The sequence below is a fragment of the Desmodus rotundus genome, chromosome 12, assembly GCF_022682495.2.
Source record: "Desmodus rotundus isolate HL8 chromosome 12, HLdesRot8A.1, whole genome shotgun sequence".
NCBI classification, from domain to species: domain Eukaryota; kingdom Metazoa; phylum Chordata; class Mammalia; order Chiroptera; family Phyllostomidae; genus Desmodus; species Desmodus rotundus.
Genome location: NC_071398.1, coordinates 27,858,959 through 27,884,640, shown reverse-complemented (window position 1 = coordinate 27,884,640; position 25,682 = coordinate 27,858,959). Strand labels below are relative to the sequence as shown.

At 48.7% G+C, this 25,682-nt stretch overlaps 1 protein-coding gene across 1 annotated transcript in view; it reads left to right on the top strand.

The window, feature by feature from the left end:
• Positions 1 to 1,958: 1,958 nt before the first annotated feature.
• COTL1 (coactosin like F-actin binding protein 1) overlaps positions 1,959 to 25,682 on the top strand; it is a 40,266-nt gene continuing 16,542 nt past the window's right edge. The window contains exons 1-2 of the mRNA XM_024555935.4: positions 1,959 to 2,269; positions 2,527 to 2,609. Of these exons, the coding sequence (XP_024411703.1) occupies positions 2,193 to 2,269; positions 2,527 to 2,609 (160 nt within the window). The 5' untranslated portion in view covers positions 1,959 to 2,192. The remainder of the gene's footprint in view (positions 2,270 to 2,526; positions 2,610 to 25,682) is intronic.

Genomic DNA, 25,682 nt, shown 5'->3' with positions numbered 1-25,682 from the left:
GCCAATGGCCGTATTACCTTTCTCAAGGAGTCAGGTAGGAACTGCTTTGGGCTACCTGACATTGGAATATTTTTGGTTCTGTCTTTTTATTTATATTGTGGGGGTTCAGAGCAAGTCACCCCAAGATGTACCTCTGTGGTGTGCCGATTCTTTTGAGCTAAAGGCAACTGTAGCCTCGGGCTCAAGAAAAACTTCTGCCCTTCCCTTAACTACCTAGAAGAACTTGAATTAAGGGCCTTAAACCATTATCAGAGATGAACTTTTCTGACCTATCTATAGGGCAGGATGAACTTCTATATGCCAAGCATCTGCTCTTCTTAGCATCCTGCAATAATCCTTTGAAGCCTCCAAGGCACCTCACCTCATCCCTAACTCAGAATGTCTCATGTACCCATGTTCTCTTGCTGTCTCGGAACCTGTTGTGTATGCAGGGTTCCCATGCATATGTACGTGTTAAATTTGCCTATTTCCCTTGCTAAACTGTCTGATGTCTACTTGATTATTAGACCAGCTAAAAGAATCTTGAGGGTAGAGGCAAGTTTGATCCCCTCCCACAAATAGTGACACCTGTTCCTACTTTCCTGGAAATGTGGTTCCACCCACTCATTGATGATTAATTGACTTATTGATAGATATATTTGTTTGCCACTGAGAAATTTATTATGAATTGGACCTCATCCTTGACCTTTTGGGATTCTATTTAGGGTTTATTTTAATTACTTAATCAACATCAATGACCTTTTGCTGAATATCTAATATATTTGTTTACACATATTTCAATGAAACCATAAACGAACCTACAATGTCAGTGCTTGTATTATTCCCTCCAGGAAAGTAATCTCAGAGTTTCTGAGGCTTGCCCAAGGACCCATAGTGAGAGAGTGGCAGCACCCGATGCAATTCAAGAGGCTGGTCTCCAGGGCTGACCCCTTTACCTGCTTTGACACTGTAATTGGTCTTTGTGGAAGGACTGGATGAGGGAGTGAATGAGTGAGTCAGTGAGGAAATGAAGACAGAATGAGTCAGCTCTTGCACTCAAAGGAACCCAAAGGGGGAGATAAGACCTGAGTGCAAATAACCAGAATACAAAGTAAACAGTGATCCCACCAGTGTTTTGGGTGGGATCCAAAAGCAGTCCACTTTCTATCCCCTCCTATTTCAAATGCTTAATTCCTCCCAATTCCTCCCCACCTAGAAACCTCGGAGCCAAACACTAGTGAGGGGATGGGGCTGCCTCCTTTGGTCTGATGCATTAAGTCACTCACTTGGAGGTTCCCTGTGGAGCTGTGGAGCTCTGCAGCTTGGGGGAGGGGAGAAGAAAGAGGCGGAATAAGGAGGAGGGAGATGCAAGGTAGAGGAGGGAAAAGTAGGGAAGGAGAAGGGAAGGGGAAGGAGGGGAGGAGGAAGAAGACAGCTTGAGGAAGACGGTGTAGGGAGGAGGAAGGAGCTGGGGGTGAGGATGAAGAAAGTAAAGGAGGAGGGGAGAGGAGGAGGTTGGAAGGAGGAGAGGGTGAAATAGGTAGGGGGGAGTGGGGGACCAGCAAGAAGGGGAGGGGGAGGGGGAGAGAACAAGAGGAAGAAGGAACAAGGAGGAGGAGGAAGGAGAGAGTAGAGAAGGGCAGTGGGAGGAGGAAGAGGACTTGGGGTGGAGGAAGTGGGGAAAAAAAGAGTTGGGGGAGTGGGAGAACGGAGGTGGGGTGGGAAGGAGAGGAGCGGGAGGGCGAGGGAGAAGAGAGAAGGGGAGAGAGGGTAGGGGAGATGAGGAGGGAGAAGGGAGAGGGAGGAGCAAAAGGCCCCTTCTTCAGCCCCCACTGCGAAGTTGCGCAACCCACCTGAGCTGAGATTGGCCGCCAAGGAGTAGAGATGCCCCGCCCCCGAAGCTAAGAGACCAATGACGAAGTGGGGGCGTGGCGGCCGGGGCAAGGGCAGCGAATAGTCGGAGGGGGCCAGTGCTGTGCGGCCGGGGGGCGGGGCGGCGCGGCCTTGGTCCAGGAGCGCGCTCGGCTGCATTTGCAGCCGCCTAGGCGCAGGATCTTGGAGCTTGCCACTCCGCGTCTCTCTAGCCGCCGCTGTCGCCCGCCGCGGTCTCTCGCCAGCTTTCCGCGCGACCCCGCAGCGCTCCAAACCCTGCGACTGGCCCGGGAAGCGCTCAGTTTCTCTGGACAGAGTGTCCGCGCTGTGGCCCCGCGGCGATGGCCACCAAGATCGACAAAGAGGCTTGCCGGGAGGCGTACAACCTGGTGCGCGACGACAGCTCGGCCGTCATCTGGTGAGGAACTTTCCATTGCTCTCCAGGCCCCGCTCCCCGAGCTCGCGAGGGGCTGGTGCACTGAGCCGTCTTCCAGATGGGATGGATTAAGGGTCATCCCGTGCTGTCTTCCGCAGCCTTAACCCAGGACAGCGTGGAACGCCAGCACTGGCTTCTCCCCAGCCAGAGCATCTTTTAGATTGTCCTGCTGGAAGCTCAGCACCATGCAGCTACCAACGCTGATGTGTGTGTGTGTTTTTTCTTCTCCCAATCCAAAGGGTGACTTTTAAATATGACGGCTCCACCATCGTCCCAGGCGAGCAGGGAGAGGAATATCAGGACTTCATCCAACAGTGCACAGGTAGGAGACGTGCTCTTTGGGGGAATTCCTGAATTTTGCGGAAATTGTCTACCTCTCCGGGAGGAGCCGGTGGCCACCTTGGGTGCCTCTGGCGTTGGGGGAGCCAGTTTTGAGCATTCTGAAGCCTCATAAAGCCTTCTCCCTTCTGGACATTCAGAACAACCAGAGGTGACTTCCTGGCTTTTTGTTCCTCATTAGCCTTTGCAGGCTGCACAGCTCCTTTGCCCCCTTCGGATCACTGGTTTTCCACAGTGAGCTCACAAGGTTCCAAATGCCAGTGTTCAGCCCTCCAACCTTCTTCCCCTTTGGTCTGTCAGTGAGCCAAAATGAAAATCCTGGAGCTTACTGCAAAAGAAACAAATGATCAGCTGCATCCTCCTTCCAGCCATAATCATGTCCGTGTTCCATATATATATTATTTGGAGAATATAGAACCAGGTGTGAAAGAGTACGCCTCATATGATCCCATTTGTGTGAAGTTGTAGAAGAGGCAATGTGAATCTGTGGTGTGAAAAGTCAGAATAGTGGTCATATTTTGGGATAGGTAGCCACTGACATGGCGGGGGCACACGGAAGGCTGGGGTGGGGGTGGAAAGGTCCCGTATTTTCATCTGAGGGGGTATTACACAGGTGTGCACATATGTAAGAAGGCATTAAGCAAAATACATCAGATTTTTAAACTTTGTGCACTTCCTGGAGGGTGTTGAACCACTAAAAGGAAAGAACACGTGGTGTATATAACCATAAACCCCCCAATAGAGGCAAAGGCACAGCATTACTGGTGATAGGACCTTTTAAAGCTGAGTTTGGTGATTGGGTTCTCTCTGGCCTCTGGTCTCTACCTTGGAAACAGATATATTCAGACGAAGACAGTGTAGGCTGAAGGTTTGGGTGGGGACTCTGAGCCAACCTGGTGGGTGGGCTTGAATCCCTGAGTGGCCATTTCCTAGCTGTGTGGCTTGGGACAAGTTACTTCACCTCTCAGTGCCTTGGTTTCCTCACCTGTAATCTTGGAGAGCTGTTACAAGTGAGTCAGTGTGTGCCAAATGCTCAGGACCGTGTCCATACAAATTACACGGTCATTTGTGAAATAAATAAAAGCACAAAATCGTGCCAAGCACCACACGACTGCTCCTTTCCTTAACTGCTTCCTTGATCAAATGGTATTTTGCATTTAATCTAATTCAAAGAATATTTATGAAGTATATGCTATGGGCTGAGTCTACTAGGTTTTTAAAAAAATGCTTTTCCAACTAAAATGTCTCCCTGAGAGCCACCTCTGGATGTTCACTCATTGCTTTTGTAAAGGATTCGTTTCAAATACCAGTCGCATAAAATGCTCTGACAACTCACATTTCATAAGGCGCACAGAGCCTCTTGTAGAGAGTTGGTGGGGTTGGGATTTGGACCCAGACCCCTGACTCCAGGCTTCCATCCTTCCACCGCCCTGGTGAATGCTTTTGCAAGTGGAATAAGTGCAAGCTCTTGACTTTTCCCCATATTTTGTGCACAGCTTGGAGATTCAGCTGTATTTTTTGCCTTGCCGGTTCTGAAGCTTTGTCTCACAGGCCAGCTTCCCTCCTCCCTGAACTTGAGGACAGTAAACTAGCAATTTCTTTCCTCTTGCTGGCCGTCCATCACCCCACCCCCCATCAGAATGGGTTCCACCTCTGAAGCTATTGTTTCCTCCACCAAGTAGGAGAAGGTGACCTGGGGAAAACAGACCATCCGGTCAGTAGATTCCTAACAGATGCTCCTGGGTGGTGGGCCTGCAAAGCTGGAAAGGCTTGCTTGGGTCAGAGAACACTTCCTTCCTCCCCTGGGCTTTGTGGTTTTCTACTCTGACCCTTCCCCCAAGCACAGGGATGGGAGTAGGGAGTGTCTGGCCGGGGAACTAAAAATGCTTTCCCTGCTGCTTGTTGATCTTATGAATGGACCACGGAATCTGAAGGCTCCGTCTGCTTTGGCTGGAAGACTGCCTTCCTTCCTCACCCATCTGTTGGACAAATATATAGGCGAGTTATGGGTGCTGTGTCTGCTCTTGTTCCTCTTGGAGAAGCTTGTTCCTTCCCACTGCTGTGTCCTCATAACCCAGGACACAAAGGAAGTGGAACACCAACTAGTAACTTTATATCTCGGTCGCTGCACTTGGCATGCCTTCTTACTGAGATTTGTTGCCCTTCTACAGATCTATAAACCAAGGCCCAGAAAGGTTAAGTGACTTTCCTGAGATCACACAGCTAAACTGGCTCTAAGGCCCATGCTCCTGGCCTCTTCACTCTAAGGAAGTGGTTTAGATTCTCATCTCCAAGCCGTGAAGCTTCCTAAGTGGTACTGCAGGTTCTGATTGGGGCTTGTGTGATTGCTTGCAGTTACAAAAGACATGTTTACCCACTTTTGATGCAGGGAGGGCTCTTTGTGGCCCCAATTAGACTTCCTGTTTCCAAATATCTCACAAGGTGCACAAAGGATGCGGAAGTCTGGAAAGCATACCCAGTCTCTGTCCCGGGGCTCTGGGACTGTAGGGGTAGGAGTGGGGGCTTTCTTCCTGGGCTCTCTCCCCTCCCTGGCAGTCCCTCCTGGGTCATTATCTCTCAAACAACCCTCCTTCTCCTTCTCTTCCTTCTCTGGCTACTGACTTCCTTCTTCCGTCCTTCCCCACCCAGCATTTTCCAGAATGGAATATGCCTGTCCAGCCTCCCGCTCTCATCTCTCCTCAGCTCCCAGCCTGCTCTCTCCTTGTCCGTTGCAGCTGTTTTCTGGAAGGTTGCTGATCTGGAACGTGGCTGGGCCCTCCTCTGCTCTGCCGACAGGATTTGGACCCTCTGTGGCCCTGCACTGGCTCTGCTGGCACGTGGACACACCTGGCCCCTCCTGCGCTAATTGCTCCAACACCATCTCCGCTCTTGCTTCTTTCTGCCCTATGCTTTCTTCCCTAGTGCGTGTGAGTGGTCAGTGGTCAGAGATCTTTCAGGTGCTGTGAGAGAAGCCCTATGCAGATTAGCTTAAGAAAAAAAGAAAAAAAAATCGGTCTGTAGCTTCTGTGTTTGGAAAGCCCAGGGGAAGTGCTAGCTGCAGGTGAGGCTGCCCAAACTCAGGCCCCTCTCCTCCTCCTCCCAGTTCTGCCTTCCTCCTTTATTGCCCTTCTTGCAGTCAGGAGGGTAGGTTCTCCCTGAGTGGTGAAACAGATGGCCCCAGTTTCCAGGCCATCCTGATGAGGGGAGAGAGCCCCTTTGCCAATGATTTCAGAAGTCTCCCAACTGACAAACTCTCCTTGGCATGGCTGGGTTCATGTGCCCATCCTGAACCAATCCCTGGGACTCTGGCTGGCTAGGCTTGGATCAGTGCCTAGCCCTGGAGTGTGTGAGGGGCATCCCCACTCAACACCAAAATCAGGAGGCAGAGTTGGGGAGGGTGGCGTCCTAAAGGAAGGCAGGGGTAGTAGGTGTGTACTGCTTCTAGAAGAGGGGCAAACCCAAAGCAAGTCCATTGCCCCTCACCCCACCATTTTATTGCAAGTCTCTTAGCCCTTGCTCTTTCTTGCCTTACTCTACCCTCCCCACCTCCCATTGCTGGATTAACTCTTTCTAACACACACCTCTAGTCAAGTCACTCCTCTGCTCATTAAGCTTCTATGACTCCTTCCTGCCCATTGAAGTAAAGCAGGCTGTCTGATTGGCATTCCAGCCAGTTTGTCTCTACCCATATCTCCTGCCCAATAGTGCCCCACACCCTTCTGTGTGCACCTGCAGCCTCATACTAACACTCCAGCCTTCAGGACTTCGATTTGGAGATTCCTTCCAGGTGGAATTCCTCTTCTCCAGCTCAGCCCATCTAAACAGGATTCAGCCACCCACCCAGCCCAGGATGAGCCCTTTTATTTCAACAGCCAGGACACTTTGGAATCAGAAAAGCTCTAGATTCACATCCCAGCTCTGCTTCTTGCATGCTGTGTGGCCTTGGGCCAGGACATCCCTTCCTCTGTGCGTCAGTTTTCTGGTCTGTAAAACGGGGATCCTGGCAGTCCTTGGCTCTGAGGGTGGCTGGGAGGGCTAGAAATATTACATCTAAAATGAGAGCACAGGCCCCTGATGAATGTTGGCTATCGTTACTTTATGTCACTGATTTTACTCTTATTGCAGTTATGATGACATTGTGCTTTCTCATGCCCCAGCTCAGCACACAGTAGGCACTCAACCCTAGGCCGGCATGCAGTGGGCGTCAGGCCCCATGTAGGCACGCATTAGACATTTGACCCCAGTGCACATGCAGCTCGGTGCACAGTACGAGGTCGTTAGATAGTGATTGAAGGTTTGGGCTGCATTGGACGGCCTGGGTTCCCACACTTGCCAGTCGTGTGATCTGGAGCAGGTGAGTGACCCACCTGGACATCCCTTCTGCTATAATGTGGTCATTAGGAGAAGTAAGGAAGCAATTCTGTGGTACCTAGGATATAGTCATGCTCCATAAATGTTAATTACTATGGTTGTTGTCTCGTTGGTGGAATTTAATCAATGTTGAAGTAGTGTATGTGGTCAGAGAGCACCAGAAAGGTGGGAGGGTGAGGAGATGGTGGGGAGGAAATGGGTAAAGCAGCTGGAGGGTCTCGGGTTCCTCCAGAGTCCCCTGGGAGGCAAGAGGAGCCAGGGCTCAGCTGACAAAGTTCGCAGGAAAGGAGCCATTTAGCAGACTGACTGGACACATGGTCTCCCTGATTGAAGCAGAAAGGTCGTATAGACCACATATGTGTGACGAGGCAGTGGCTTGGGCTATCTATGAAATCGTGTTCTGTTATAGAATATTCAGAAACCAAGACTAAGAAGAAAGGAGAGAATAAAAATCAGATATAGTTCAGATATAGCCATAGTTTCACTATGTGAAATTTGTTCACTTGTTTGCTCATTCCTTCCTTCATTCTCTTCTTCCTTTCTCCCCTCTCGTTCTTATCTCCTTCCCTCCAATGGACATGACTGGCTACTCTGCAGGGCACTGTTTATAGGCACTGAGAGTAAACAGAGAAGCAGAGAAGGCCCCTGTTCTCATGGAGCTGATGCTTTGTTGTCATCACCCAGCCTTTAAAGTGTCTCTTCTCTCATATAAATGTAACACTGTTTAACTGGTCCTCTATTGATGGACCCCAAAGCACTCTGTTGTAAGCAGTTTTATTTTGGAAAGAATTTAGGCATCTGGGAATGAATCCAGTTTTCTGCTGATGCAAATTTTAGAGCTGATGGGTTGTGAGCATCAATGGTGGAGCCAGGGTGTCTTGCCTTGACTTGTACCCTTGCTGTGCTGTGTGACCTTAGGCAAACCTCTTAGATTTTCTGTTTCCTTGTCTGAAAGATGGGGGTAATGATCTCAAATAATGCCCAGGGTTATTGTGAGGATAAATTGACATGCTACATATAAAACTTGTAGGGCAGTTCCTGTAATGGACTCAGTGCTCAATAAATGTGGTTATTGTTAATGCAGCACCTTCTTGGAAGGTGTTGTACCTCAATGAATAAGTTGAAAGAAACTTGATGTGTGGGGTGGTTACCAGAAAAGGTGCATTCATAGAGGGCAATGTCAGCATGAAGTTTTATTTGGGGTAGATGTGATGTTGGCTAGATGATGGTCTGGGTGCAGATAATATTCCTGTGATGCTCTGGTAAGCCTAGAGTGTTCAGCTCAAAATACCACTCACAGAGAGTTGTGGAGTTTGATGTTTTTATTTGTTCAGGATCCCAAATTGGGGGGGAAACTTCTCCCTCCTATTTCACAATAATCCTGCTCAGCCAATGTAGTTCCAGTGTGTCTGACTCTGCCCCTCCCCACTGGGAGAGCACATGACTAAGACCTGGCCAATTAGAGTAATCTATCCCCTCTGTTAACTGATTGGTGCAGGATTGGGCCCATGTGACTCAAGTCAAGCCAATCAGATTCATCTTTGGATAGAGTTATTCAGAAAGAATCCATCTTTCTATGGGGTTAAGACCTATAAGCATAACCCAGGCTTGGGACTTACAGGACCTATCTACTGTTTGGAGAGAGAACCTGTATGAGAACTCAGGAACAGAGCCAAAGGTGGGGAATGGAGACTGGATGACATGGCTTAAACCCTTGGAGCCAGCCATTGGAGTTTTTTTGAGCCAACTGAATTTTTTTCCTTATGCCAGCTTGACTGAATTCTTTATCATTTCCATCTAAAAGAGTCCTGGCCATAGTTCCTAGGGTAAGCAGCTGGTAACAGGCTAAGAGAGGAGAATCCAGATTGGGCAATGAATTCAAAACCTTTTGTGTGCGAATTGACTGAGGAAATTGGGCATATTTAAGCAGGAGCAGTGATACTTCAGGGGGACATGAATGTCGCCTTCAGATGTCTGCAGGACTGTCATTTGAAAGACATGAACTTCTACCCAGTGTGGTAGAAGAGAACCAAATAGTAAATATTTCAGAGGTAGATTTGGGGTTCACATGCAGGAGAACTGTCCTCAAGTTAGAATGGGCTGTCCCTGGAGGTAGTGAGGCCCCCCTCATGGAAATTACGTCAGGAGAGGTTGCGTGGCCACTTGACATAGATGTTTAAGAAAGGGAGCAAAAGAGGCCCTCCTTGACTGTGCACTCTCGTCTCTTGTACCGTCCCCTTCTCTGGTCTATTCTACATCAGGAAGAGCGACAAAAAGCATTAACTTGGGCCTGGGTGACTCCCCTTTAGGATGGGGTCAGCCTGGCCAGGTGCTGAGAGTGGTAGTGGGAGGGTTCCTAAGAAGAATGGGGGTGTGTTTACTGTTAAAGGAAAAATTACTTATTCTGATACTTGTTGAAGAGTGGTAAGGTAGGCTTTATTCAGGGGGACTGTTGTGACAGGTGTGGGGACTACTGCCATGAGGTTTTGCAGTAGGGAAGAAAAATTGGGCTTGACTCAATACAAGGAAAGGTGGGAATGTATACTCAAGGAGCAGGGTGGGGGGTCAGTAGATGGAAAATTACCAAGAGGAAACATCAGGGGTAAAGGGCACTCTGGCTAAACCAACCACCTAAGCCGATTCTTGCTGAAGGCAGGCCCGGGTGGTCAGAGACCCAGGGCGCGGTGGAGAATGAAGAACATGCTCAGGCATCAGGGGTGATTGATCGGATACGGAATATGGAGGATTCTGGCTAAACTGAGTTTAGGAGGATTGTTGCTAAAATCAGATAATACAGAGATGAACACAAACACACAAGTTGAAACTTGTTGAAAAAGCTCAGAGAAGCCTGACTCGAGTTTGGTCAAGTTGAGAATCTTTGCCATTACTAAAAGGAGGGGGGTGGGATTCCATCCTCTGTGACAAATAGACTTGCTCTCGATGGCGCTGCATGTGTGGCTGTACAACACACGGACAAGCGGCAGTCTGTGTATCTTGCTGTTTTGCGCTAGATTTTTGCCCTGGCTTCCCATACACATACGGATTTCAGAAGTTTGAGTAAGAAGGGAAGGGGAGAAATCGTGTTATGAGTCTAAGGGAATATGAGGTGAAAAGGAAGCTTTAAATCTGTGGCAGTGGACATTGTGAAGTGCTAAGTAGTCTGTCAGTCATGCATTTAACAAAAGTTGATTGAGCACGGGCTTTGTTTCAGGAACAATGTTGGGTTATGACTTTTAAGTAGAATCCTGAAGGACTATTGAGCCATCACCCTTTTAGTTTTCTGCAACATTCAGTCTTCCATTGCCTTCTTTTCCACACACCTGTCCCTGGGCGGTCTGGAGCCCCACTGCACGGTGTGTCGCAGGTGCACAGGCTTGGGACAGCTCTTTTTTGAATTTCCTCTTGGTGATATTTGTGCCTGCTTTTGAGTTGTGTCCAAATATGCCATGGGAAGGTTGCTAGCTGTCTATCTTCCCGGTAGGAGGGTGTCCCGTGTTCAGAAAAAGTGTTCAGTTAGTTGAATTGAATTGAGTTTTTAATCCTTGAAAATCCTTAGGAGTTAACACTAACTTTTTGAAAGTATTGCTTCTGGGTTGTGTAGCTATTACGTCCACATGCTTACCTCCCCTCCTTTCTTTACCTCCTTATACAGAGTCTGGCAGAAATAACGCCTGCTTGAGTGTGGTGGGTAGGGTAGTAATATGGATGTAATAATCTATAGTTTTCATTTGAACATTTCACCTAAAGTGTCATATGGTGTGCTTGAGTATGATATTGTTATGTTACAGAATAACATGGTTATTATTTTGTAATAAAAGATTTTGTAATAAAAAGGGGGGTTATTTGTGCTGGACCCAGTATTTTGATACACCCCCACACCCAGAGCATGGAATCCCATGAATAGGTCTTCGTTAGCTTCTGGTTGCTAAATTTAGTGGTAGTCTCTTCGTCTTTATTCCACTTTACCTTCCTCAGGAATTTGTCAGTGACCTGTACTTACTGAAAATATAATTCCCTTCCCTCTGCTTCTGCCCTGCAGAGCTCCCTTTGTCCTTCCCTCTAGTCTCTCATCTCTCGTTCCCCATTCTCACTTCCTTCTGCTGGTTCTCCTTTCCCTTCCTGCCCCACAAGTGTAGGTGTTTCCTAGGGCTCCACCCTCATTCATGGTGTTTCCTTCTCCAGGACAGTTGTCGAGTGCCCAGCCCTTTGCTGAATTCTGAGTTGGGCCCTTTCCCTGACTCCAGTGAACGTGCAGTCCAGGCCCGCTGCGGCTTTCTAAACTAGACATCAGGTAGTGCCAACTTCTCTCCCCTTAAGAACTTTTTGTAACTTTTGTCTATAAGGTCCAAATGCTTAGAGATGACATGGATGCCCCTTATGGCAGGATTCTATTAGGCAAAATGGTTTCTAGTGCTTGATGTGACCAATGTCATTTTCATTTTAAGAAGCAAGTTTCTTCCAGTGACTTGAAATCATCTCAGGATGTGTGGGCTTTGGGATATACAGTTGTCGGGGTTTTTTAAAGATTTTATTTATCTATTTTTAGAGAGAGAAGAAGGAAGGGATAAGACAGGGAGAGAAACATTGATGGGTGAGAGAAACATAGAATTGGTTGCCTCTCACACAGCCCCAACTGGTGATCTAGCCGGGAATCGAACCAGTGACCCTTCAGTTGGCAGGCCAGCACTCAATCCACGGAGCTACCCCAGCCAGGGTGGAATATGAGTTCTTAACAAGCATGTGCTCATTGACTACAAGCCATCTGTGTTACTGGTGGCTCGGTATATCAAGCCCCTGTCCCCTTTTGGGCAGTGGTGATCCACCATCTTGCTGCTGCCCAAGTTGTCCGTAAGTTCTCTTTGGTTTAACTCTGGAATTGTCAGGCTCTTTCTTTGGTCTCTTGGCTGTGTCTTCCTTTGGTGTTCTCCAGTACACCTGGGGAAATTTCCCCAACAGATGATCATTGGCTACCTCTGCCCCTCACAAAGGCACATCCCCAACACCTAAGATTCTGACCTCATGGATGACCTAACGCTAGGCAATATGGGCATGCTGTGCATGTATTACCTCTAACATGTTTTTCTTCCATGAGGGATATGGGTGGACTGAGTGCAGTGACACCCATAAGTGGGAGTTATCCCCATTTTACTGATGAGGAAGCTGATGATTTCCCTGGAGAGTCAAAATTCACTTGCTTGAGATGGCACAGTAAGTGAAAAAATGGGACTTTGAACCCAGATCTGTCTGAGGTTCCCAGCTTTACCTCTGTTCTGTGCTGCTCCCACCCCCCTGTTTTTTTATCCTCATCCAAGGATATGTCTTGATTTTAGAGAGAGAGGAAGGTAGAGAGAGAGAGAAACATTGATTGGTTTTCTCCCGTATGTGCCCTGACTGGGAATTGAACCATTAGCCTTTTGGTATATGGGACAATGCTCCAATCAACTGAGCCACCCAGCTAGGGACCTTCCCCCTTTCATATGATTTGGGGATAGCCTTCCTGCACTGTCCTCATCCATTTTGCTTTCCTGGAGAACTTCTATACATCCATCAAAGCCCAGTGTAAATGCCCCCTCTGCTCAGATGCCTTCCTTGCCTTTGCGACGCCATCACATTGTGCAGTGCTCGTGTGCTTATCTGTTTCTTCAATTCCATGGGGAGGCCCTGGACAGAGGGACTTTGTCATTCTGGTTGCCTTAGTGGAGAATCCCTACCCCGTATGGTTAGCCAGTCCCAATCTCTTTCTGGCCAGGGGGTGTGTTGCTCCCCTGTGTGGGCCCAGGTTGTGGGCTGTAGCACTTTGCAGTTTCTCAAGTTACATGCACATGAGCATTCCTGTATCTGTTTGTCATCTGTCTTCTGTTGGAGTGAGCTCCTGGGGGACGGCGGGGGCAGAATCCTGTCAGCACTTAGAACAGCACCTGGCATTCTCCCCCCAGGTATTTGTTGAGTTGATGGATGAACATAGATGAGTGAATGCCAGTCCCCCGAATCAGGCACCGGGGCTCCCTGGCTGATGTCCTGTCCCCGCTGGCCTCTGGCCCAGGTCTCCTGCCCAGAGCCACTGCATGGTTGCATTCCTCACTGATTTGATTTTATGCGTTTGGCTTTTCAGATTCAGCCCAGTGGCCATAGCAGGGACAAGTCCCCAGAGGACTGTGTCTGCAGGCGCTGTTACGGCAGCATTTTGTATGTTACTTCATCAGTGCATTTTGAAATTGACCTGCTTTAGATCCTGTTTTAGTTTTGGACTTAGTTTATGGTCATCTATCTCATTTTTTTCTTGTGCTCTTATTCTTATTTTATCTTCTATGCATTTGTGTAATCTTCTTTGCCAATAATAGGCGATAATAATACTTTAAAAAATAATGGTGAGCTCTGAACCTTTAATGTGCCAGCCATTGTGTTGGGGTCATTGTATGAGTTTCTGATGGCTGCTGTAACAAATTTTCACAAACTTGGTGGCTTAAAGCAACAGAATTTTAACATCTTATAGTTTGGGAGGTCAGAAGCCCAAAATCAGTTTTGCAGGGCTAAAATCGAGGAGTCAGCAGGGCTGGTTCCTCCTGGAGGCTTGGGGGCAGAATCCGTGTCCTTGCCCTTTTCAGCTTCTGGAGGCCACCGGCATCCCTTGGCTCATGGCCTCCCCCCACCCCCCGTCATCCAGGTCAGCAACGGCAGGGTGAGTCCTCACAGCGCCATCTCGGTGGTTCTGATTCTCCTACCACCCTTTTCTCCCTTTGAAGATGCTTGTGGGTCTGCCTTTGAGATCCTTCAGGATCATCTCTCCATGTTGGGGTCATGGACTGAATTACATCTCCAAAGTCCCTTTTGCCATGCCAGTCACATCGTCACCGGTTCTGGAGATTAGGGTGCAGAATCTTTGGGGCCAACATTTTGCCAGCTCCTGTTATCTAATCACGATTTCATTTAATCCACACTGTGCCCTGGTGTGGTAGGCCCTGTTGTTACTCCCATTTCCTAGACGGGAAAATTGAGGCTCAGAGACGGGAAGGCACTGGTCCAGGTGGTACAGAGGGTTGACCTGTGTTCCTCACCTAGTGCCTGTGTTCCTGGCCACCCCTCCTGATGCCCTGCTGCTTTCTGACCCTTCAGCTGAAATTCTTTTGAAACAAGGAGGGAAGACTGCAGGCAAGCTTTTTTTCTGTTTTTCCATAAATAATTGACATACATCATTGTAATCTTTAAGGTACAGCATGATAGTTTAATTTTCATGTAGTATTGTGAAGTGATTACCATAATAGGCTCAGTTAACATTCATCATCTGATATAGATACAATAAAAAGAAAAGGAAAAATAATTTCTCCTTGTGATGAGAACTGTTAAGATCTACTCTCCTACCAACTTTCTATGCGCTCTTTTCTTGACCGCTAAGGGACAGCCCTAGGCCTGTGCCTCTGGCTGGCATCACATTAGTGGGAATACGCAGCTCAGAGGTAATTTTTCTGCCTTTGTTGAAGTGGAAACCTTGGGATGGTCTCTGGGGAGCGACACACTGTAATTCAAACTCCTTCATCCCTCCCAGTGTAAAATTCTGACTTCACTACTTTCGTCTGAAAGGATGTCCCTTGGAGTCATCTAATCTGACCCGGAAGTAGTTTTCTTCTCTTTTTGGCAATAATTCTACCCTGGCTATAGAATGGAGCATATTGTTCTTGGTTTGCAGATGAAGGAAGCTGCCGACTCAGGCAGGCCAGGAGCCCCTCTGGGTCACGCTGGGGGAGGAGTGAAAAGTGCCAGCCCCTGTGTGAGCCCAGGCGCCCTGTGTCCCCTTGGCCCCTGCCACACAGAGGAGGGCCTGTGTTCTCTCTGCATGCTCTTGCAGCGCTGAGCTGGATGCCACTTGCTCTGTCCTGATTTGGCAAAACCTACTGCCATGTGTCTGATTCCAGGAAAGTAACCTACTCTCTTCTTTGGTGATTTGTAATTACTCATTCATCCAACAAATTTAAAATGAAGACCTACTGTGTGTCAGGAACTCTGGGTCCTGGGAAGTTAAGGGATCTAAGTCATAGAGTTTACATTCTGTTGGAAGCACAGGGACAGATAAAAGACAAGCTGGCAAGTGAGATCATTTCAGGAGATGAGCATCATAAAGAAAATAAAATGAAGCAGGGGCCACGGACGGACTGCAGGGAAGCCACTGTTAGCAAGACTGGTCTGGGAGGAAGATGAGGGGACACCAAGGAGAGGCCTGAATGAGAAGGATGCAGACACACAGGTATCTGGGTGAGGAGTAGGCCCAGCAAAACCCTCAAGTCATATATATGATAATCGTCTGGTGTCCAGAATATATAAAGAGCTCTTACCGCCCAACAATAACAAGACAACAACCCAATTAAAAAAAGGGCAAGGGATTTGAATATCCCCAAAGAAGATACACAAATGACCAATAAACACATGAAAACACGGTCAACATCATGAGTAATAGGGAGATGCCAGTCGATCCCCAATGAGATAATATGTCAAACACACTAGGAGGCTCTAATAACAGGTGTTGGTGAGGATGTAGAGAAGCGGAACCCTCTGGGCGGGATGGAAAATGGTACAGCAGCTGTGGCAAGTCAGTTTCTGGAAAGGTGAAGCCTAATAATTCTACTCCTTAGTATACACACCCTAGAGAAACGTGTCCACACAAAAACTTGTCCATGAGAGCTCACAGCAGCACTATTCACAACAGCCCTAAACTAGAAACCCCCCAAATGTCCATCAGCTCTGTCCACACAGTGGAATATTACTCAGTCGTAAAAAGGAATGCGGTACTGATTCATGCTACAACATGGATGAACCTTAAAACCATCATGCTTGGTGAAAGAGGCCAGACATGAAAGGTCACACGTTGTATGGTTCCATTTACTTGAAGTTTCCAGAGCAAGCAAATCCATAGAGATCAAAAGCAGGTTAGTGGTTGCCAGGGGAGGGGTCAGGAGATGAGGAGTGGCAGTGAATGGGTACGAGGTCTCACTTTGGGATAATGACGTGTTCTGGAACTAGACAGTGAGGATGGTCGCACAACCTTGTGAATGTACTAAAAACCAATGAATCAAACACGTGAAGGGTATAATTCATAAAAGGGGTGAATTTTATGGTATGTAAATAAGATCTCAGTCTTTAAAATGTCAAGAAGGGGTGGGCGGGGGGGCAGAAGTCAAGAAGGCCCGTGATACCAAATGCGCAGGGACGTGGGGTTGGGGGGGGGGGGCAGGGCCCAGAGCACAGCCGGCCTTGTGGGCCGTGGTAAGGACTCTGGATTTTACGGAGCCGCATCATATTATGCCCACTACTTATGTTCCATGGCCTTCCAGAATTTCACCCTTGTCCTTTCCGCAGTTATTCCCTAGCTCAGCATGTTTACTTCGGTCACTTCCCCTCCATTTCAGACCTGCCTACCCTCAAACCCCACTGCCCCGGCGCCGCATGCTCTGCGTAGACTTGATTGCATGCGTTGTCATTTCCCTGCCGCCTCCATTTGCTCCATAATAGTTACCATCATCCTTGTCAGCATCCCTGTCTAGCGTTTTTGACCACTTGTCTAGTTCTGAGGGCTTTACACCGTCTCCTGTTTCCAATGAGGATTGACATCCAGACACAGCATGGTTCCCTTGGCTGGGTTTCCATCTTTCCAGTCCAGCCCGGCGCAGAGCTGGTGCTGAAGATCTCTTTCATTGCCTTAATCCACTGCATCAGAAATGAGTACTTAAAGAAGAGTGGACGGCCCTGGACAGGTAGCTTAGTTGGTTAGAGCATTGTCCCAGTACCCCAAGGTTGTGGGTTCAATCGCCACTTAGAGCACATACAAAAATTAACCAATGAATGCATAAAAAGTGGAACGACAAATCAGTGTTTCTCCGTCTCAAATCATTAAATAATAAAAGAAGAGTGGAGATTCTGTCTTGGATATTAGTATGGGTTGATAAATAAGTCAATCAATAGAGTAAAATGAGTCAGCTCTAAATGTGTGGGCACGCTCAAGGGCTGGGAATGTCGTTAGCAGCCAGGGGGATGGCAAGCTCTGCGTCTGTCCCCACCCCTCAGGGGCTCTGAGATAGAGATGGAGAAGCCATCCTCCAGCCCAGAGAACTGAGGTTCTGAGGGGGCAGGGCAGCTGGGACAAGCTCCCAGTCTCGTGGTTCCGTCAGGCTGCTAAGGTTCAGAGTGTGCTTTGCCCCTCTGTGTATCACACTTGGTGAGGTGAGCACGAAATTGCTAATTCTAGGAACACCATGTTGTTGGTCTGCCCTTCCCACATGCTTTCATTTGTAATGGACAGAGTTGCCCAGACCAGTTATTTGTTACCTGTCTGACCACATCTGCTCTTCTCCGCAGGTCTGTTCTCTCCTGTTCTCTGCAGGTGGAAACCAGACCTTTAAAATCCAGGACATTTTTTTTTCAATCCTTATGTGAGGATATGTTTATTGATTTTAGAGAGAGGAAGAGGGGGATAGAAAGAGAGAGAAAAAAAACATCAATGTGAGAGAGAAACATCAATTGGTTCCCTGCTAGACATGCTCCTACTAGGGGTCGGACCCACCACCTGTTGGTGTATGGGGCAACACTCCAACCAGCTGAGCCGCGCTGCCGGGGCTGGTTTTTTTCTTATAAAATGGCATCTCCCACTGAACTGAATGCAGCCGAAAACTGGGGACTGAAAAGCGGCTGCAGGAGATGGAGCAAAGCCTCTTCGTTTACTCAGGAAACGTTTTTGAGCATGACCAGTGTGTCAGGCGCCATGTGGGCACTTGGATGTAGTTGGGACCAGATGCCTGCTGACCTGGAGTAGGGGCTGAGCAAGCTGGAGGAGCCCTCAGGGAAGTCATTTTGAGCCTTAAACTCTTATTTTACACACAGTAATGATAAGCTAATTATATGCTCCTCACCCCCAGCTTGTGGCAAGTCAAAAATAGAAGGGCTGGTGGAGGCAGGCGCTTTGAACTTGTCCACAGAAGCTGTGGCTTTTGTCTGTGGAGTTCTGTCAGAGTCTCACTCAAGTTGTAATATGAGCCCCCTTTGTACTTACCCTGTTAGCCGATGAAGTCCAAGTCATCCTTCAAGTCCCATATCAAACATCACCTCCTCTGTGAAGCCTGCCCTGACCACCAAGCCCCAGGCAGAGTTAATTTCCTTCTTTCTTAATGTTCTTACTCACCCTGTGCTCTCATTGCTATGGCACTAACTACATTATGTTCACATACTTTTTTTTTCCAGGCTAGATTTTTTGTGTGTATGTATATATACGTATTTTAATCATTGCCTGAGGATCTATCCATCGATTCCAGAGAGAGGAAGGGAGACAGAGAAACCTGGATCGGTTGCCTCCTGCACGTGCCCTGACAGGGGACAGAACCCGCAGCCTAGGCCTGTGCCCTGACCAATTTATGGGATGATGCTCCAGCCAACTGATCTGCACCAGCCAGGGCTAGATTGCCTATTTTTGAGCACAGCGATTGTGTCTCTGGACCACAGATTGTTGATAAATGTTTGTCAGATTACTGACAGCATTGGAAAATGGCAAAACTATGAAAAGCAGATGCAAGAATGCAGAGCAGTGCACACCAGGGGCACTTCGTGCGCAGGCCGCCTGCCCCAGAGTCCACCAGTGTCTCCAGAGTGTCTCACTGTAGACGCCGCCGCACCCGTACAGCCTCTGATCTCCGCCTCAGAAGGTGGAGTCGCGTAGAACACACTGACTGCCATTTAAGGAAGTAAAAGTCATCATTAAAAAAAAGGTTCTGGTGCTTTGTCATTGGGGGAAAACCGCTGGCTATCCAGTAATGCGGGCATCCAGATCAGCCCACTCCCTGAGGGTTCCGCTGAAGTAATCATCTTTCTTTTCCTCTGGCTCTCCTGTACTCTGTTTTCTGGTGTTCTCAGTCAGACTGGGGAAGCTGGGTCATGCTGCATTTCATGTGAAGTCGGCCAGGGAGGAGGCATTTGTGAAGTCTGTGCTTTGAGGAACGGGGGAAAGAGAATCAAACTGCACGCACAGTGTGACCTCAGCGCAGACTGTGTGTGTGTGTGTGTACGGAGAGCATGGGTCGCGGCAGTGAACACACTCTCCATTCATCCTCTCGGAGGAAGGGACGCACCACGATGCACACAGCGCTGTTATCCCGGGGATGAGTTATCGTTATTTTGTATACTTTTTAATATTTTCCAAACATTTTTTGAGTGGGACAAGAGGTTTTTTTGTTGTTTTACCCATTGGGGCAAACAATGCAAGTCACTTTGTAAAAGAGCTACCATTATTTTCAATAATGGTAGCTCTCCCTTCAGGGGAGAAAGCCAGAAAGCAGGCTCCTTTCACCCTCGGGCTGTAGTCCCCTGGGCAGGGTGGGAGTGCACCCAACAAGACTTCTGTGTCCTCTTTGTCCCTGAGAGGAAGGACATTTTCTGCTTCCTAAGTCCTCCTCCTGTCCTGCGGTCCCTGCCTGGGCTCCCCGCTCCCCCTTTTGCAGCCTGCTGGAAGTGAGCGCAGTGTGGCTACCGTCCAGCTGTTGCCTTGCCCTGGGTGGCAGGATGTTAGAATTCTTTCCCATTTCCTTTCTTACCTCCTCCAGGGAGCTTACTTGGTGGAAGCTGACAGCTCAGCTTTTTGGTGTGTGGGTTGTTTTCTCCTTACTGAACCTTGTTTGCATAACTTCTTAGGGAGACTATATAAGGTTAGGTCAGCTTTAGAGCAAGCCACAAGCTATAGAGCTCTGGGGCAATTTCCTCCCTGGGTTCTCCTTCCCCCTTTCTCTGTCTTGCTCTGAAGGTCAGTGTTGGGTGGAAATTATGAAATGGTTACTTCTCTCTCTCTCTCTCCTTTCTGTTGACAAGCAGATATTTTTCAGGTGCCTGCAAGTCATTTTGTATACTGTGCAATATAACAGGAACTAGAAAAATATGAAAGTAGCTAAAAAGACCAAAGGACATGCATCAAAATGTTTACAGGGGTTATGTAGGTGGTAAGACCTTTATTTTTGCTTCTTTATACTTCTAATTATTTTATACTCAGTATGTGTTTTGTGTGTAACAAAATAATTGTTCAAAGTATTTGCAAAAGTGTGAAAATCTGTACACTGCTTGGCCCATTGCAGATACTCAGTCTCTGGGTTTTGTCCTTCTCCAGCCAGGGCTGGCTTAGGGGGCAGGCAGAGGGGAAGACTGGGTCCTTTTTGCGAGAAGGCAGGGGCCCTCCCTCAGTGTGGATCCTGTTCATTTTTTTCTTAATCATTTTTTTTTGAGAGAAGGGAAGGAAGGGAGAAAGAGAGGGAGAGAAACATTGATGTGTGAGGGAAACATCAATCAGTTACCTCTTGCACGCCCCCAGCTGGGGACCTGGCCTGCAACCCAGGCATGCGCCCTGACTAGGAATCGAACCGGTGACCTTGTAGTTCACAGGCTGGTGTTCAATCCACTGAGCCACACCAGCCAGGGTAGGACCCTGTTTTGAGGTCACCCTGGTGAGACTAATGGCAAGGTTTGGGCAGAATCTGCCCCTTAGGGGTTCCCTGAGTCTTGGGAGATGTCAAGCTTGGCAGGGGAAGCAGGGGAAGTCCTGGAAAGGTTGGTGTGGCTTCTATGCCCTTCATAGTTTTTGGGAAAGTACTAAAGCATCTCATCCTGGTGGCCTTGGTGATTCCAGAGAAGTCTTACTCCCCCTTTTCTCATGCCTTTTTGTGGTCACCTCCCCTCTTTGTGTTATCGTTTCTTCTGTATAACGGTTTAGCATCACCTCCTGCCTTCTCTGTCTCTCTTCCTAAATTCCTCCCTCCTGTCTGGTCTTAGACAGAGTGCAGGAGGAGGGAGGACAGAGGAGAAAGAGGCACAGGTGGTGGGGAGGTGAGGTGGTGGTGAGGCACGAGAGAAAGAAGGAAAATGTAGGGTCTTGGAGGGAGGGGTTAGGGGAGAGCTAAAGGGAGGAAGGGGCTCAGGGGAGAAAACTCAACACGGTGGCAGCTTACTCTGCGAGCACTTTGCCAGGCAGTGTCTGAGGACTTTACCTATGATGGCTTTATGCCGCGCGTTATCTTAGTAAATGAAGATGAGGAGCCTGGAAGGGAGAAGTAGGACATTGAACCCACTGGGCCCTGGCTAGGGCTTCTAAGGGGTCCTTGAGGCGGGTGGGATGGGCTGGTCCAGGAGCTCTTTCAGGCTGATAACCCTTCATTGCCTGTGATGAGGCTGCATAGGCCAACCAAAGGGTCAAGTTCTTTTGAGGGTGGAGTTTTACGAACATCGTGTGAGGACATCTTTTCATGAACAAGACTCTCAGGAGGCAGGAAGGGGAGGGTGCCCATGGCCTCAAGTCAGGCGCACTCAACATGCAGCCAGCCTGGACTTGGAGCTCTCGGCGCTGGCCAAAAGGCAGCGCGGTGGGGCTGACTGTCCTCAACCTCGCTTTGCCGTTGGTTGACACTTTCCCTAGATGAGGCTCTGTGGGATTTTGTGATGCCTTTGGGAATCCTTGTTAATGACAGCTTATGTCAAATAGATGATTTTACCCAGTGCCATGGCTCAGCAGCTTTTTTCTTTTTTTATATATAGAGAGGGACAAACATCAATTTGTTGTTCCACTTATTTATGCATTCACTGGTTGATTCTTGTATGTGTCCTGACCAGGGATTGAACCTGCAACCTTGGCGTATCAGGATGATGCTCTAACCAGCTGAGCTAGGCGGCCAGGGCCTCAGTTGCTCTTTTTCTAAATATGCTCTGCTTTTTCTTGGGCTGTGGGATTTGAGCAGAGAGAGACAGTCTCAGGGGGGACAGTCCTGATGGTCTTTGATGGTGAGATACTCAGGAACCACACCTAATGCGTCTAACTCTGTCAATTACCATGTTGAGAAGCCAGGCCACACAGGAAGCTCCTTTACACGATCACTTCCTTAAAGTAAAAGGTGTGCAGCTGGGGAGGAAGGGGGTGGAGGCTGAACTTTGAGCACTTCAGCTTTTCTGTCCATGGGGCCTTTTGCCTCACCCCCTTGCCCTGCTAGGAGTAGAGCAAGTTCCCCATGCCAAAAGTCATTACTCTCCTCTTCCTCTGGGTCAGTGGTTCTCAAGGTTTGGGGGCATCAGGATGCCCCTGGGGGCTTGTTTAAACTCAGTTTGCAGGCCCCAGTCACAGAGGGTCTGAATTCACATTCTAATATGTTCCTGGGCTTGCTGGTTGGAGGACCATACATTGAGAACTGCTGGTTTAGACTTAACCCGTTCTCCACCGGGCAGGGAGGGAGTCATCTGTCTCCTTTGCGCTTCACCCCTCTGAGCCGTAGTTTCTTCACCTGTAGAATGGGGCTGTGAGCAGTGCTAATCTCACAGAGAAGTCAAGATAAAATGTGCAAATACGTGTAAGTGCCTGGCACATCGTCTGTGCTCAGTAAACACTGGCCTCTATTATCATCAGGACCCTCCTTGGTCTTATCTGTACCCCCTGTGCTTAGCTGGGCTTGGCACATAGTAGGCCCTCAAGAAATACATTATGAATGACTAAATGACTGTGTGCTCCCAGAAGAGCTGCTGCTTTGAAACCCAGAGCAGAAAGCCAGCAAAGAAGGCAGAGGCTAGCACGCTCCGTGTCGGGCTCAGCAGTTTGGAGACCACTGCAGACCTCGGAGAGCAGTTCCACTGGACAGGAGGGATAGGAAGAGAGCAACCATCCCATCTGCCAAGGCCTGCGCCGCCCACTTCTTCCATTTAATACTCACAACTTCCTTATGAGGCAGGTATGTGACCCATTTGTAAGATGAGGAAACCGAGACTTACAGACATTCAGAGTCACAGAGCTGGCCCAAAGTGAAGGAGAACTAATGGATTTTGGAACTTGGACTCAGCCTGGGTGCCGTAGAGCTGAAGGCGGAGGGTGAGCGGCCCGGGAGCAGCAGGTGTAAACAGCCACGCCAAGGCCTCTGACAGACGGGCTCGGGGTGTCTGCTCCTGGTGTGTGTGTTTGTGCTTCTCCCACTGGGGTCGTCCAGAGCTGCACCCTCAACTCCTGAACCGCTTCTGAAGAGACATGCCATTGGCCCCACTGGGGACTGAGTGACACACGAGGGTGACAGCAACCTCTAGTACCAACTGCCCCCTGGCCAGTTTTGCCATGTTAGTGTACGAACACAGATGCACACGTGCACACACCCAGATACGTGCACACGCAGGGGCACATGCACACAGACATGCACGAGCACACTATATACATGCATGGTGAGGTGTAGCTGTGCCTTTCTCAGTCGACATGGCCACGTTTTCCTGGGTGAGAGAGTAACATTAGCGGGCGATAAATGAGGGGTGTGGTGTTTTCCACTCCTGATGTGGTGCCACAGCTGTGCGTGTGTGTCCGCTCTGCCTGGTTTGTCCAGAAGAGGGAAGGCCTTCCACCCAGTGTCTAAGAACTAGAACTTCCTCCTGCACAGGCCAGTTTGAGGTCAAAATGGCCTCACAGCCTCCTTCAGGGTGGATGGAGGGGGAAGAGGCTTCAGACCTGCGTGGGCGGCTATGAAAATGACTTTTCCATGTTGAGCAGCAAACATTTGTTAGCACCACATGACTCTTGGATTTTCAAAACCTCAGCAACCTTCTTGGTTAAACCATTGTCAGATAAGTGCCCCAAATCCACTCCGGAAACAGCCTTGCCTGCCACGGTAACTTAAATGACATTGGCCTGCAGTTCTGGGAGATCCACAAAGGCCAGGTCCCCCATGTCCTTGAGGTGGGGAGTATGACTTACCTACCTTGTGCCAGGTCCTGAGTTGGTCCTTTGCAACTTTGGGTAGTTGGGACCCAAATGCTGTTACAGAACCGAAATGCCCAGGCTGATCTATATGGAGACGGTAAATAGAGTGGTTCCCATGGAAGCAGACTGCCTGTCTGCCTGTTTGTTTGTTTGTTTTGCTGTGTTGCCTTGGCATCTGATGTGTGTCCCACCTCCCCCTCAGGTCAAGGCTGCAATTTAATTAAACACTTCGGTGCTAGTTCTGCTTTTCCTCCAGTAACACTACTCAAAACAGCGCCCTGGCTTCCCAAACACTGCCGCGAATGCTGGGAAAAGCTCCGAAGCGTACCCCCACTCTCTATGTCTGCAAAACCCACGTGTGGCTGGCTGTGTGAATTTCAGTTCCTCAGTCCCACTGGCCTCATTTCCTGTGCTCACTACCCACCTGGCAGCTCCTCCCTGTGGCTACAGCTTCAGGGGAAAGGTTCTACCTCATCAGACAGAGCCTTGATATGCAGGCGGGTTTCACAGTGATCATGTTTAACCCTCATGATCAACTAATGAGGGTGGTGTAAAGCCTTTGCAAACATCCCGAATGTCCATCAGCAGATGAGTGGATGAACAGATTGTGGCATATCCATACAATGAAATAGTATTCAACCGTGAAAGGAATGAAGTACTGACCACACTACAGTGTGGCTGAACCTTGAAACCATGCTGAGTGAAAGAAGCCAGGCACAAAAGACCGCATAGTGTATGACTCCATCTGTGTGAAATGTCCAGAACAGGCAAATCCAGAGATGGAAGGCAGATTAGTGTTGCTTAGGGCTGGGGGAGGGGAGGGTGTGGAGTGATTGTCACTGGGTACGGGCTTTCGTTTTGGGGTGATGCAAATGATGTGCCATTAGTGGTGATGATCACACGATAGTGTGAGTGTACTAAATGCCACTGAATTTTATGCTTTAAAATAGTTAAAATGGTGAATTTTATGTTATGTGACTTTTATGTGAATAAAGAAAAAAGTGGGAAGGACAAAAAAAAATAATCACCTCATTTTACAGATGAGGCAGCTGTGGCTCAGATGTCTGGGGACTAAGCAAGTCAGAGTCTTTGGGAATGAGAGGCAGAGCTCTTGCCCCACGTGGGAATCTCCTGGACCTCTTCTTTACTTCCTATGGCTAGTTGGTCACGGAGCCCTGTTGATTTGGCCTGTGACGTGCCCTTGAGACCATCTTTCCTCTCTGTCCCCATTGCCTTGTGGTCTTTTTAAAAAATATTTTATTTAATTTTAGAGAGAGGGGAAGGGAGGGAGAAAGACAGGGAGAGAAACATTAATGTGTGAGAGATACATAGTTCAGTTGCCTCTCGCACACCCCCAACTGAAGACATGGCCTTCAACCCAGGCATGTGCTCTGACTGGGAATAGAACCTGCAACCTTTCAGTTTGCAGGCCGGCGCTCAGTCCACTGAGCCACACCGTCCAGGGCCCCACTGCCTTGTTATCCGCTGACCCTATGGTCAGGCCCCACGGTGGGCACCCACTGAACTCCTGTGGCTGGGTAGGTAGACACACCCAAGCTGTTTAGGTCCTTGGCTTCAAGGCTGCCTTTGTCATTAGTATGTTCCTTTGGGTGTATCACACAACGTCTGAGCTGCCTCTATCCAATGGTGGTTTGGATGTTGGTGAAGGTGATGGCAGTAACCCCCCCCCACCCGCACCATCTGCATGGTGGTGAAGACCGAATGCGGTAGTGAAACATAAGTGTGCTTTATAAACTGACGTGCCGTGCCAGTGTGAATAGTCGTAATGATCTGTTTCCTTTAAGAAATAAACATTGGGAGTCCCCTGGCCTGGACTGTAGAGTCCAGATCCGGAGTCTGTGGCCTGCTGAGAACTGCTTCGTAGCTTCCATGGGACAGATGGGTCCGCATCAGACAGCAGAGTTGTTGTTCAACAGTGCTGAGGCTTTGAGG